Here is a 15246-nt window from a genome sequence, read left to right on the forward strand (position 1 = left end):
ACTATGCTTTCAGCAAATTCAGTCCCATGACACTTCTCCTCTAAGTTATCCAGATTAGGTTCCAGTCTCACATATGCCACTATAAATGATGGCATACTCATTTGCTTGAGTGTGCCATCTCACTTGCTTCTTTGAACCGGTTTCCTCATCTGTAAAAGAACATAATAGCACCTACAACTATATAGCTGTTGTGAGGATGACAAGATAATTGTGCAAAATGCTTGGCACAGCCTGGGCCTTAGAGAGTAGTATATATGTTAAAACATTTGCCAGTTTGAAGAGGAAGGGGAGAAAGACAGAGAAGATGAAATGCTGGTAGCTACCAACAATCCGTCATTGTCTTGACAGCAGCCCCAAATACCTTGTATTCCCAGCATTTTATACAGTGCCTGACCCAAAGTTAGTGTTTAATAAATATTCATTAAGCTGAATGAAAGGAGGAGAAATTACTAGATCAAAAGACAAATCTGCTCACACTCCCTTTTTCAAACAGAAGATCCTTTGCTACCCAGTGGTAGATGCTATCTGTCAGTCCCCAGTGTTTTAAAACTAGAGTGGGGATGTGTATGGGGTAGGGGAACTAGAGTGGCTCCTCATAGCCAAATAACCCTCTCTCATCTTTGAGATTTTTTAAAAGATTTATTTTTTTAAAGATCTCATTTTTTTAAAGATTTATTTATTTATGCATACACAAGCTGGGGTACAGGCCAGAGATGCGGACAATGAGAGGATTCACCAGAGACAGAGAGGGGAACAGAACAGGCGGATTGACTGAAAACACTGTGGAGGGGAGCAGCGGGAGAGACAGGAGAGGTCTGCTTCGCCATGTGGATTGCTCCCTGGCTGGCTGGGGATTGAACTCCTACTGCAAAGGCTGCAGATTGCTTCGTAGTGGGGTGCTTAACCCTTGTGCCAACAGGGAGGCCCCTCGTCTTTGCTTTCTTAATTCACTTCCCTTCTCTGCACCTCCAACACTCTCTTTGCTGAATTTCAGTGCCAGTGTAATCATAAATACTGGTGGAGAAACTTGGCCAAGTGACTTAGTGGTTAAGAGCTCAGGCATTGCCATCAGACAAATCTGGTCAAATCCTGACTGCTGTCTATGTGATTTCAGCCAAGTGACTTAACTTCTCTGAGTGTGTAGTTCCTCAGCCTAAAATGGGGGCAACTAATATCCACCTCACAGGGCTGGTTTGAACATTTAGCATGATGAGGTGTGGAAGGTCCTTAGCACAGGGCTATATGCAGTAAGTGCTCAAGAAGCAGAAGTTATTATTTATTATGTTTGATGGCTACAATGTGAAAATCACCTTGTCATGTGTGGTGAAACCTTTCCAAGGGTTTCGTAAGGAAAGATGTTGTAGAAAAAAATGGTTTAACACAGTTGAAAATGGAGGCAGAAAAACAAAAGAGGGGACAAGATTTGACTAAGATGGAGACAAAAGCCCAGAGCTTCAGACAGGGCAGGCAGGGTAAATGTGTGTTCTGTTGCCAGATCCAGATACATTGGGTTCGAATCCCTTCTTTGCATCTACTTACTAGATGTATAGCTTTGGACAAATGACTTCTCTTGAGCCTCAGCTTAGAACAATAGGATTTGCTAATAGTGTCAAAACCTCATGGGATTACCCAGAGGCTTCAGAGACACATAGTCCTGGCACAGAGTAAATTATTGGTAGATGGTGGTAGAAATCATTATTCAGATCTCATGATACTTGCTTCCTGGAAATATCCCTCTCATTCAACTTTTGAGACTGGAAGGAATGATGCTCACCAAGGACAAGGAAGAGACTTAGTCATGTTCAACAGAGTAAAAATCTCCAAACATGAGGCTTTTAATAGGTGCTTTATTAGAGGGCACAGTGTAACAGGGAAGCCACGAGGCAGGTAGGGCAGAACTCTTTTCAGAGGCAGTATTTATTTCTGACAGAACTTGTCGAGATCCAGATTGTGGTATTCTTTGTTATATGGGGACTGGGAAAAGCAGATGGCAGCAGTACGGTCACAATTGCAGAGGAATTCCTGGCACTCATTGTTTTTACCTGGAAAAGAGCAAGAGGAACTGACTCAGCTCAGGTGGATCCTGCTTTGTACAAACCAGGGGCAGATAGAATTGACCAGAATAATCCAGTGGCTTTGCCATTGCAGATTTAAGGTGGACATACTAAGCAAATAAAAGTATCAGAGTTACAGATAAACAATGAATGCAATATTTGGGACATAGACTAGCAAATTATTCGTTGTTTATGTGAAAGTCCAATTTAACTGGGCAACCTGTGTCTTACGTGGCAGGGGTGATAGTAGCCTTTTGGAAAATCCTCTCTACTTTGAACCCCTAAAATGCCCGGATAGCTTTCAGGCTCCACAGATCTCTGATAACATAGGCAAGCAATTGTGAATGTATGGAAAACACTAAAACATATACTCAGTGTTGCAAGGGATTGTACATTTCAACTTAGGAGAGTTTAGTGAGCCAATTTCTCAGCATTAAATCACGTTTAAAAAACTACTGGGCCTCCCTGGTGGCACAGTGGGTTGAGCGCAGCACTGTGAAGCTGTCCGCAGCTTCTGCAGTGTGGATTTGATTCCCAGCCGGCCAGGGAGATACCCACATGGTGCGGCAGACCTCTCCTGTCTCTCCTGCTGCTCCCCTCAGCAGTGTTTTCGGTCCATCTGCCTATTCTGCTCCCCCTCTGTCTCTGATGAATTCTCTTACCCTCCCGCACCTCTGGCCTGCACCCCAGTAAATTTGTACCCTTGTATAAATAAATAAATCTTAAAAAATAAAAACGATAGAATATTGTTACAATAGAATGTTACATTCTAAAAAATTAAACATATCTATATGTAATAATGATATCAAGATAGTTCACTAAGGAAAAAAATAGCTAGTCTATGTCCCAATATTTGAAAGGTGATATTCAGCTAACTGGTTATCTTTGAGGAGTAGAATTATTGGTGCCTTTTACTATCCATGACTTTCTGTAGCTCTTGAAATTACATTAGTTTGGCCTTGTTTACTTTCATAATCAAAAGAAACAGCAAAGATAACATTTAAAATTCATTTGAATTTTACTGTCTGTAATTTGATAATGTGCTTTGCTCACCTTTAATCATCTTATTAAAGTTTTCTCTCTCTGATCCTTTTTTCTGAAAATATGTGTTTCCTAATCTAGTGAAAGCCCATTAAAGCATAAATCAGGGGCCTCCCCCATGGCGCAGTGGGTTGGCAAAGTACTGTGAAGCTGTCCACAGCCTCTGCAGCATGGGTTTGATTCCTGGCCGGCCAGAGAGATTCCCACAAGGCAAGGCAGACCTCTCCTGTCTCACCCGCTGCTCCCCTCAGCAGTGCTTTCGGTCTGTCTGCCTGTTCTGGTTCCTGCTCTGTCTCGGTGAATCCTCTCATCCTCCCATGCCTCTGACCTATGCCCCAGTTCTTGTATAAAAATAAATAAATCTTTTTTTAAAAAGCATAAATCAGCGCTTAGATTATACAGTGTGCACAACTAGATAATTATTTAGCAAATTATTATTTATTAATATGAATTAATACCCTATAATGCAAGCTTTTTGACATGCTTTTTGGGGGAGGAGGGAGGGAGGGAAGCACCTGCTTTAAAAAAAATTATTTCCCAAAGGGTGTATGTGTGTGATCATAGCTTTCATAAGATTTGTAAAGGAACCTGGAATCCATAGAAAAGAACGCTTATCAAGTAGTGCAAAAATATGGTTTCTATTTATTTGGCTTTCTATAGTGAATCAAAACCAAACTGTCTGTTAACAGTGGCCTGTATAAGCAAATTGAGGCATGCTATGCAGTGATGAATAGAGAAAGAATGATGACTTTGAAGTCAGATGGGAAATGGTTATGAAATGACAATAAGTCAAAAGAAGGTAAGTATCCATGGCACGAGAAGGGCAAAATGCAGTATTGTACCTAGACTGTGCATTCAGCAAATATTTACTGAGCACCTACTCTATGCCAGACATTGTTCTAGATTCTGGGGATAGAGCAGTGATGACAGTAGACAACAATCCTTGCTAGTGGAGAGACAGAAAGTAAAGAAATAAATATATCAGATGTTGAGAAGTCCTGTGGACTTCTCAGAGAACAGAGATAGAGAATGGTGGAGGGAGTGTATATGTGATTTAAAAGATGATGGCCAGAGACCTCACTGTGAAAATGAAATCTAGGGCCTCCCTGGTGGCGCAGGAGTTAAAGTCTCAGAGCTATCAAGCTATCGGCAATCACTACGGCATGAGTTCTATCCCTGGCCAGGGAGCTGACCCACATGGTGCAGCAGACCTATCCTGGCTTGCCTGCTACTCCCCTCAGCAGTGTCTGAAGACACACCTGGAATGTGCCCAAGCGGTTCGTGGTGGAAAGTGTTTGATGTGGAAGGAACAGAGGACTTGAGGCCAGTGTGTGACTCGCTATGATGAGTATAAACCTTATTCCAAGCAGGGGCCTCCCTGGTGGCGCAAGGGGTTAAGTCTCAGCACTATGAAGCTATCCGCAGCCACAACAGCATGAGTATGATCCCTGGCCAGGGAGGTGATCCACATGGTGCAGCAGACCTTTCCTATCTTACCCGCTGCTTCCCTCAGCAGTGTATTTCTATAGATTTGCCTGTTCTGCTCCCCACTCTGTCTCTGGTGAATCCTCTCACCCCCTGCACCTCTGGCCTGCACCCCAGCTCTTGTATGCATAAATAAATAAAATAAATCTTTAAAACAAATCTTTAGTGCCTCCTGGGTGGCGCACAGGTTGAGCACTGGGCTGCGAAGCTGCCTGCAGCCTCTGCAGCGCCAGTTCGATCCCCAGCCACTGGCGAGGGTCCCACATGGCACGCAGACCTCTCCTGCCATGCCCGCTGCTCCCCTCAGCAGTGTATTTTGTTGGTTTGCCTGTTCTGTTCTCCACTCTGGCTCTGGTGAATTCTCTCACCCTCCCGCGCTCCTGACTGTACCCAGTGCTTGTATACATAAATAAATAAAAATCTTAAAAAAAAGATTAATAAAAAAATAAAATAAATCTTTTAAATAAATCTTTAAAAATAAATAAAATAAATCTTTAGAGTAAATCTTTTAAATCTTTAAAAACAACCTTATTCCAAGCATAGGGGCAAAAGCATGGAGGCCTCATGGTGGTATTTTTATATCTCATAGGATAGTGGGATTCAGTAATGTTTTCTTGGCGGTGTTGGGATTGAATAATGGTTATTCCAATATTATCTTACAGTTTTGAAAAGTGGATCTGTTGGTGAGTGCAAAGGGGAGGGCAGTGAAAATTCAGAATGATGGTCTGGCATGTACATTGCCTGTCTGTCAGAGCTGCCTGGGTGGGGACACACCTCACCGTGTGTGCTGCATGACTTAGTCATCAAAGTGGAACCTTTGAAATCAGGAGCAACTGGGTCCAAATACCCATTCTACTACTTAAAAGATGTGTGATTTGAGGCAAGTGATGATTTTTGAGTCTCAGTTCCTGTAAAATGGGGTTAATATAACCAATCTTACCCCTGCCTAACCTAATACTTGGCATGTATAAGAACCTAATAAATGCTGGTTCTAAGCTATTTTTATTAAATAACAAAGCAGTACAGAAGTAAATAGTACTGGAGTATTACTATATACTTGGAGTATATAGTCTTGTATTCAAAAGCCAAACACCATCACAAATGGCTCAGCCTGCTGAGCCTCAGTATCCACATCTGTAAAGTGGGCATAGTAACATTACCTATCCAATAGGGTCATTGTGAGGATTAAAGCAGACACTGCCTGGCACCCGGAAAATCATAGCTAAATAGTGTCTGTCATTACTATTAGATCACCCTCAAATACACTGAAGGTCTTTCAGCCAACAAGGGGGTAAACCTACTGCTGTTGCAGGTGACCTCTGTGCCAGAGCATGAGAACGAGTATCTTCTGGTGTAGGGGTTGTCCAGGATGTATCTACAGCTTTCCAATTTCCTGGATTTCGAGTAGCATTCGTCGTGTACCTGGCAGCACCTGGAGAAAGAAGGGACAGAGCTGAGACAGCACAGTGGCCAGGAGCCAGTATCACCCTGCATTTGCTCTCTCAGACAGATGGGGATGTTTTAACTGGCATGATCAGCAAGGTTAAAAAAAAGTAAATCCCGTACAGTGTTTAGTGAAGACGATTTTCAAATGATTGCAGGAATACAGCCCTATCATATTCCATATTCTGTGGATGCTGTGATAACTTTATAGCTAGAGATGACAATTGAATCGTAGCTGCGACGTCTTGTGTTGCAGCGTCCTGTCACCAGGGGGCAGCAGCACCCGCTACTTTGCATCTCCGACATTCCGCCTTAGGGTCCTCTTGGAACCCATTTCTTTATGTGACTCTATGCAATACGATCCTTAGTAAATGTGCAAGCTCCCTTTCTGTACCAGCTCGGGAGATCCTTGACTTGCGCCCTCCCTCCGCCCCGCGGGCTCTCCACTCTTCCCGCGGATCCATCACTTACCTGTCCAGTGCATCCACGGGGGTGCCGTATCCACCCAGGCCGCAGTAGCAGCCGTAGTCAGCGAAGTCCAGCGCCGGGTTACTGTCGGGGATCGTGCACTTGATCATTTGGCGGAGTTGCAGCACTGACCGTGAGTCTTCGCTGCTCTCCGCAGCGGCCACTGCAAGAAGACACAGGGAGAGTTCAAATCCGTCCAGTGCCCCTGTGTCTCAGGCCCCACGCTCTTCCCCTAACCCCGGCTCGACCCCGAGCCTCTTCAGAAGACAACTGACATGAGAACCTGATGAAGTGAGAGAAAGAAAATTTTACGAAAAACTTCAATTTGGGGCCTCCCTGGTGATGCAGAGGGTTAGGTCTCAGCACTATGAACTATCCGCAGCCACTGAAGCATGAGTTCGATCCCTGGACCAGCCAGGGATCTACCCACATGGCACAGCAGACCTCTCCTGTCTCACCCACTGCCCCCCTCAGCAGTGTGTTTCAGTCAGTTTTCCTGTTCTGCTCCCCACTCTGTCTCTGGTGAACCCCCCCCCCCCAACACACACACACCCCTCTGGCCTACATCCCAGCTCTTGTATGCATAAATAAATATTTTTTAAAAGTCTATCACCTCATTGAACTTATATCCTAGTGCGGGGGGGACGGAAACAAGAAGACATAAATGTAATAAATTAGGAAGTGAGATGTTAGGGGTGGAAAAATTGGAGCTCTAAAATGGGGGACTTGGGTGAGGTGGGGGGGTGAAGTAGAGTTAGTGAGGAGGCCTGTGTGGACATCCATCTTCAACAGGTCAACCTATTTTCTGCCTCAAGGTCCCTGCACCTGCTGTTCCCTCTGCCTGGATACTTGTCATCTCATCTCTCAAAAGTCTGGAAGATCATAGCTTAAATGCCACCTCCTCAAAAAGGGCCTTTACTATCAGTGGCTTCTCTACTATCACTTTTCTTTGTGTCCTTTGCTTCATAGCAGAGATCCGTCTATTTAACATTCCTGATATAGGCCCATAAACACAAGGACAAGGCTTTGACGCTCCAAAGTCTGACATTGAGTCTGCGTATATATAATAGGCCCCTCCATAAATATATGAATGAAATGAATGAAATTACTAATAAGTGAATGAAAGAGAGTACCTGGCACATAGTAGGTGCTTGGTGAATGATCTATTGGCTAAGTGAAAAAATTCTGCCCCATTTGCAGAGTTCTACCCTATGAGATTGGTGTCCTACAAGGAAGAGGCAGTAAGTGACTTGCGGGATCTGCTCAGTCACCCACCAATATCGTCTCTATGACCCATGCTTTGTCCTTTCCTGGATCTGCTGTGCACACTGGAGCCACTCCATGTGCTTAAACTCCAGGGGAAAGGAAGCAGTAGCTGATGGCTGTCGCCTGTGAACAACCTCTGTCTGCTCTACCCGGGGCCACCATCCCAAAGGAGTAAATTCTTAGCACAAAGGGAATGGGCTTGGGGAGACCTACCTGAGAGCAGAGCAGCAAGCACGAGGACTTTCATCGTGTTGTCAAGGTGGTGAAGGAGAGAAAGATAGAGCCACCTCTGCCTGCCTCTTTATAACTGCCTCCCAGCCCCAAGATAAGGCTGGAGTGTTTGCTTTGCTCCCAGCTGACTTCTGGTTGGCCTTGAGTTTGTGCTGGAATAAACTTGACCAATATGCCAACTCTGCCAGCGAGGGGTGTTTGGAAGCAGTGTGCATTTGTCTCCTAATGAAAGGCATTACTTCTGGAATTGACTCCTTAGACACCTTGGAATTTTGACCCCTCCCTCTACCCTTGGCATTCAGCCCAGCTTCATATTTGGTGGAGGGGTGGGCAGGAAAGAACTTTCTACCCCATGTAACAGCTGGGACACAGGAAAGAAATGACTGCTGTCTCATCACATCTCCCCAGACCCCTCTTGGCTGGGGCAGTTTCTCAGACTCCCTATGTGGATGACCTTGACAATTTGGGGGAATACTGGTCAGATGTGGCCTACATGTTCCTCTGATGGAATTTGATGTTTTTCTCCTGTCTGGGGAAGGAAGGTCAAGTGCCATTTTCATCACACAGCCATATCTATTTAGTCATCTCTGGCCGGGGGATGCGTCTTGGCCCCTTGCCAGATGAGGACACTGAGGGGTCGAGCTGGAAATGGCCTCCCCCAGACCAGCACCCATTTCCCTCCACCAGGGGAGGCTGTCAGGTGTGAGCTGGGCAGCATCAGTGGCCCTAACTCTAATTCTGTGGTCTCTGTTCAACTTCCTCTTGGGTACAGGCATTCAGAAAGAAGTAATCCATCAGGAAGTTGTCCCTGTTTCACCCCAAATCCAGGAGCCCCACAAAGGTGTCCTAGCTAATGAGTTAACCCCCAAATAGCACTTAGCAAGCAGATGAGAAAACTGAGGCCCAGAAAGGAGAAGTGACTTATTTGCATGGGCCTGACTCTGCTCCCATTTGACCCAGGTTCTTTCACGTGAGGGGGTTCTTCACACTTGCCTGAGCTCCCTACCTCTGCAAAATGGTAGTCATTAAGTACAGGTGGCTATTTAAACTTACTAAAATGAAATACTATAAAAAATCAGATTCTCTTTTTCCACTGGCCACGTTTCAAGGGTTCAATAGCTACATGTGGTTAGTGGCTGCTGGACTGAACAGCGATGATAGAGCATGTTTCCAGCATCCAGAAGTTTCCACCGGGCAGTGCTGCTCAGGATGAACTGAGCCTGGATCGGAGCTGGCCCAGAGGCTGGTGGAGGCTGTAAGAACTACCGGAGGGGGCCTCCCCGGTGGTGCAGCAGTTGACAGCTCTGTAGCCCTGGTTCGATCCCCGGCTACTCCCCGGCCACCAGAGGAGGGTCCCACATGGTGCGCAGACCTCTCCTGACACCCGCTGCTCCCCTCAGCCTTCGGTCCTTCTGCCTGCTCTGCTCCCCGCTCTGGCTCTGGTGAATTCTCTCACCCTCCCGCGCTTCTGACTGTACCCAGTGCTTGTATAAATAAATAAATAAATAAATCTTAAAAAAAAAAAAAAAAAAAAAGATTAGTCATCACGGTAATTCTGAGAAGTAAAAAAAAAGAACTACTGGAGGGATGGTGCTCAGGACCCCACATCAGCCTGCCAGAAGGTCCTGCTTCAGCCCCCAGAATGAGTGAAGGCTGACCAGGAAAAGGGAAGGCTTAGCCTGCAAAACGCTCAGTTTCTCTGAGGTTGGTTTGTTGGAGTTAGAAGAAAACAGAGGAGCAGGGGCTGCTCCTGTTGTGGTGGTCTGAAGAAGGAGTAGCAGCTGGAGCTACCACATTCTTGAAGGCCATCAGTTTTAATGACCTCTAGGCCAGGCCCCATGCCCAGAACCTGGCACAAACCTCTGAGGTAATTCCACTGCTAAGGTCCATTTTACTGAGAAGCCTACTGAGGATCAGAGAGGTTAAGCAACTGCCACAATGTCACACAGCAGGACCATGGTGAGAGACCCGGTGCTTCTGATACCTCATTGTCCCCTCAGACAGGGAGGACAGGGAACTGCTGTGAAAATGCCCAAAGCCCTTTGGGACCAGAGGAGATTTGGTCCTTTCTCCTTCCCTCCTCTCCCATGCCCCCAGCCAGCTGGAGGCCTTCCACAAGGGCAAGCTGTCCTCAAGGACAAATTCCCACGTGTGCTTCGTGATTCGCGCTCGGACTTAGGCACACCATCTGATGGGGGCGGGGCAGGTGGCAAACACAACCCTCTCCTGCGGAAAGACACAGGCTACATGTGGCCATCTGACCCTCTCCAGGGACCCCAGAGGTGGCAGAGGAATGGACCAGGCCATCACGGACAGCCTGCTGAGCCCTACTGTCTAGGAACAGTGACCTCCAGAGGCTTCCCCCCTACGCAGGTGTGTGGGTACAGCCTGTTCCAGTCATGGAACACACACACTCTCCATGGAAAAAACAGCTAAGGATAGCTTCTTGGCTCCTTCAGGTGACGGTATACCCACACTCCAGCAAGGTCACACCTGCCCGGTGCCTGCTTCCAGGAAATGCTTAAAAGAACCTACCAGTAAGTGGATTTGTTTGTTTGTTTGTTTTTTAAGTGCTTTTATGTGTTTGGCATGCTGCTGAGGGTTTTCTTCCTTGCCTTTTTGTTTCTTCATTTTGAGAGCCTTTTTTTTTTTTTTAAAGATTTATTTATTTTATTTATACAAGCACTGGGTACAGTCAGAAGCGCGGGAGGGTGAGAGAATTCACCAGAGCCAGAGCAGGGAGCAGAGCAGGCAGGAGGACCGAGGTACACTGCTGAGGGGAGCAGCGGGCGGCAGGAGAGGTCTGCGCACCATGTGGGATCCTCCTCTGGTGGCCGGGGAGCAGCCGGGGATCGAACCGGCGCTGCAGAGGCTGCGGGCAGCTTCGCAACCCAGAGCTCAACCGCTGCGCCACTGGGGAGGCCCTTGAGGGCTTTCTTTACATACGTGGTTTTTCAATCTTCTGACATTTTTTTTTTTTTTTACAGATTTTCTTTTATTTATACAAGAACAGGGCTATAGGCCAGATGCTCGGGAGGGTGAGAGGATTCACCAGAGACAGAGCGGGGAACAGAACAGGCAGACTGACAAAATACACTGCTAAGGGGAGCAGCAGGCGAGACAGGAGAGCTCTGCTCGCCATGTGGGTTGCTCCAAGTCCGGCGGGGATCGAACCGGCACTGCAGAGGCTGTGGACAGCTTCACTGCACGGCACTCAACCACCTGCACCACCAGGGAGGCCCTGACATGGTTTTTATTGTTATCATCTTCCCCATTTTACAGAGGATGAAATTGTTTCAGAGTGTGTAATTGATTTGCTCAAAATCACATTAACTAGAAAATGGTGGAGGTAGGATTTGACCTGTGGATACCTGCCTGCCATAGTTCGGGGCTCTCTTCATTAATAATAATAACAGGCCTCCTCGGTGGTGCAAGGGGTTAAGCCTCAGCACTATCAAGCTATAGGCAGTCACTGCAGCATGAATTCGATCTCCAGCCAGGGAGCTGACCCACATGGCACAGCAGACCTCTCCTGTCTTGCCCGTTGCTCCCCACAGCAGTGTATTTCAGTCAATCTGCCTGTTCTGCTCTCCACTCTGTCTTTGGGGAATTCTCTCACCCCTTGCTCCTCTGGCCTACACCCCAGCTCTTGTATGCATGAATGGATAAAATGAATCTTAAAAAAATAATAATAACAATAGCCATACTAATAATAGCAGCAGCAGCAACAGCAGCAGCAGCAGCAGCAAGTATCCCTTGAGTGTTGAGCCAGGAAAGACATTAGCTAATAATTAAGTACTATTGCAGATGAGTAAATTGAGGCAGTCTGCTAAAGTACCTAAACCTTTTTTTCCACACCCACAGCCATCATCCTCAGCATCCAGTTGTTCTAGCAGTATCCATTCTCTGTCTCCCCCACCATCCACCCAAAGAAGGAGGTCTTAGATATGCTGGACACAGACTTATCAGATAGATGATTTGCAAATATTTTCTGTCATTCTGCAGGTTGCCTTTTGTGCACAAAGGTTTCAAAGCTTGACATAGTTCCATCTGTCAGTTTTTGCTTTTGTTGCCTGTGCTGTTGGTGCCATATGCTAAAAAGTATTGCCCACTCCAAGGCCATGAAGATTTCTCCAGGTTTTCTTCTAAGAGTTTTATTGTTTCTGGTCTTAAAAACATTTTAAGCTAGGGCCTCCCCAGTGGCACAGCGGTTGAGCGCTAGGCTGCGAAGCTGCCGGCAGCCTCTGCAGCACCAGTTCGATCCCCGGCCACCGGGTGAGGGTCCCACATGGCGTGCAGACCTCTCCTGCTGTGCCCACTGCTTCCCTCAGCAGTGTATTTCATCAGTCTGCCTGCTCTGCTCTCCGCTCTGACTCTGGTGAATTCTCTCGCCCTCCCGCGCTTCTGACTGTACCCAGTGCTTGTATAAATAAATAAATAAATCTTTACCAAAAAAAAAAAAAAAAAAACATTTTAAGCTTATTTTTGTAAGTGATGTAAGATAAGGGTCCAACTTCATTCTTCAGTACATGGATATCCAATTTTCTCAGTACCCTTTGTTGAAAAGACTTTTCTTTCCACATTAGATGGTCTTGACATCCTCGTCAAAGATCATTTGTCCATGTAACAGAGGGTATATTTCCGGGCTTTCTGTTCTATTTCATTGACCTATGTCTGTTTCTCTACCAGTACCTCACTATTTTGATTATCATAATTCTGTAATATTTATTGCAATCAGGAATTGTGACACTTCCAACTTTTTCAAAGTTGTTTTGATTATTCTGGGTCCCTTGACATTCCGTAAAATTTGAAATGAACTTTTCTACTTCTGCTCAAAATGCCATTGGGATTTTGACAGGCACTACACTGTATCTATACATCACTTTGGGTAGTACAGGCATCTCAACAATATTGAGTGATCCAAATCATGTACATAGGATGTCTTTCTACTTTTTTGTGTCTTCCTTCATTTCTTTCAGCAATGGTGGGTAGTTTTCTGTAAGTTTTTTTGTCATCTTGATTGTTTATTCCTAAATATTTTTTAATCTACTCTAAATGGAATCGTTTTCTTAATTTCCTTTTCTGACCGTTCTGTATTAGTGTATAGAAGCACAATTGATGTGTGTGTTAATTTGGTATCTTGAAACTTCTTTGAATACTTTTATTAATTCTAACAGTTTTAGTGTTTTTTACATATAAGATCATGTCATCTGCAAACAGGTAATTTTATTTCTTCCTTTCCAAGTTTGGATAACTTCCAGTTCTTCTTCTGGTTACCTAATTGCTTTGTCTAGGACCTCCCATATGTTGGACAGAAGTGGTCAGAACAGACATCCTAGCCTAGTTCCTGATCTGAGAGGAAAAGTTTTCATTAGGAATTTTTTTTTAATAGCATTTCTTTCTTTTTTTTTTTTTAAGATTTATTTATTTAAGCATACAAGAGCTGGGGTACAGGCCAGAGATGCAGGGGGTGAGAGGATTTACCAGAGACAGAGAGGGGAACAGAACAAGCAGATTGACCAAAGTACACTGTTGAGGGGAGCAGCAGGGCGAGACACTCCTGTGCTGCGCCATGTGAGTTGCTCCCTGGCCGGCCGGCGTTCGAACTCATGCTGCAGAGGCTGTGTGGATTGCTTCATAGTGTGGTGCTGAACCCTTTGTGCCACCAGGGAGGCCCAGTAGGAATTTTTTAAAGCATGGTTACAATGCCATCATCACACTTCACACTTAAAACAGTCCATTTCTTAGTATATCTAATACCCTGGCCATTTTCAAAGGCCTTTGATTACCTTTTTATCATCAGTTTTTTTCAGATCGTATTCAAATAAGCTACATGTATTAATAAAATACTGTATGAAAGAAAAGAAAGCAGGGCCTCCCCGGTGGCGCAGTGGTTGAGCGCTGGGTTGCGAAGCTGCCCGCGGCCTCTGCGGCGCCGGTTCGATCCCCGGCTGCTCCCCGGCCACCGGCAGAGGGTCCCGCATGGCGCGCAGACCTCTCCTGCAGCCCGCTGCTCCCCTCAGCAGTGTACTTCGGTCCTTCTGCCTGCTCTGCTCCCCGCTCTGGCTCTGGTGAATTCTCTCGCCCTCCCGCGCTTCTGACTGTACCCAGTGCATGTATAAACAAAACAAACAAACAAATAAATAAAGCATGCCTCTATAAAAAAAAAAAAAAAAAGAAAAGAAAGCAAAGCAAAGCAATGGTGGGACCAGAAGAATTTAGCTTTGAAGTCCCACCATGCCCTGCTTAGCAGCTATGTGACTTTGGATGAGATATTTCACATCTCTGAGCCTCTGTTTTCCTATGGATATGAGGGTGCTGGGAGGATTAATGTTCTTTGCAAGCACAGAAAGCACTGCACCCAGTCTATGGCAAGGTTGGGAGTTTCCCAGGAGGCCATTGGTAACAATGGATTTAATTCAACCCAGATCACCCCAAGGGGCTGATTTCCATGCCTCCTCTTACTGCACCATGTCTTCAGCTGCATTTGAGCACAGCTGAGAATATTTCTCGAATTGAGTACAAGTCTTCAAGGAAGCTGACCTTTCTCAAGGGCCAGATCTTTGGAGCTCTCTGGAATGAGTCTTCCTGAACCCCTTCTCCTTCCAGTCCTTTCCCCAAGTTCAGTTCTCAAGCACATTCTTTCTTTACCCTCTAAATCCCTGGTCTATTCCCAGGATCTCTTACCTGGGTGACTGCAGCTGTCTCTGCTGTCTACCCACTCCCTGCCACTAAGACTGCTTAAATCTGTTTCCCTTTGCGTGGGCAATGATCTTTTCAAATGCAAATCAGATTATGTCATGACTCCCCCAGCCCCACTCCCAAAATCCTTCACTCCTTCCAAGTGGCTCTGGGAACAGCCCAGAGGTCCAGCTGGCAAGAGGTCTACCTTTATTTTTAAATAGCTGTGTAAGTATTCCATTGTGAATATACACCACATCTTCCTAATCCACCCATCTGTCCTTGGGCGCTTAGGTTGTTTCTATACCTTGGCTGTTGTAAATAGTGCCGCAATGAACTTAGGAGTGCATCTATCCCTTTGAATTAGAGTTTTTGTATTCTTTAGAATACCTAGAAGCAGAATTGCTGGATCATATGGCCGATGTGTTTTTTAATATCTTGAGAAATCTCAGTACCATTTTCCATAAGGGCTGCATCAGTCTACATTCCCAAGGTATGAGTATTCCTTTTTTCTCTTCCCAGCCCTTGTTGTTGTTTCTGGTCGTCTTTTGACACTGGCCATTCTCACAGGTATCTG

General features: G+C 45.7%; 1 protein-coding gene across 1 annotated transcript; it reads right to left on the reverse strand.

Moving 5' to 3' along the window:
* Positions 1–1917: 1917 nt before the first annotated feature.
* PLA2G1B (phospholipase A2 group IB) lies at positions 1918–8004 on the reverse strand (the record flags this gene model as incomplete). Its single annotated transcript, XM_084253201.1, has 4 exons — positions 1918–2042; positions 5882–6012; positions 6495–6654; positions 7971–8004. The coding sequence occupies 4 exons, from the start codon at positions 8002–8004 to the stop codon at positions 1918–1920; spliced, it is 450 nt and encodes a 149-aa protein (XP_084109327.1).
* Positions 8005–15246: the final 7242 nt, after the last annotated feature.

This window comes from Talpa europaea, assembly GCF_964194135.1.
Source record: "Talpa europaea genome assembly, chromosome: 14".
Taxonomy (NCBI): domain Eukaryota; kingdom Metazoa; phylum Chordata; class Mammalia; order Eulipotyphla; family Talpidae; genus Talpa; species Talpa europaea.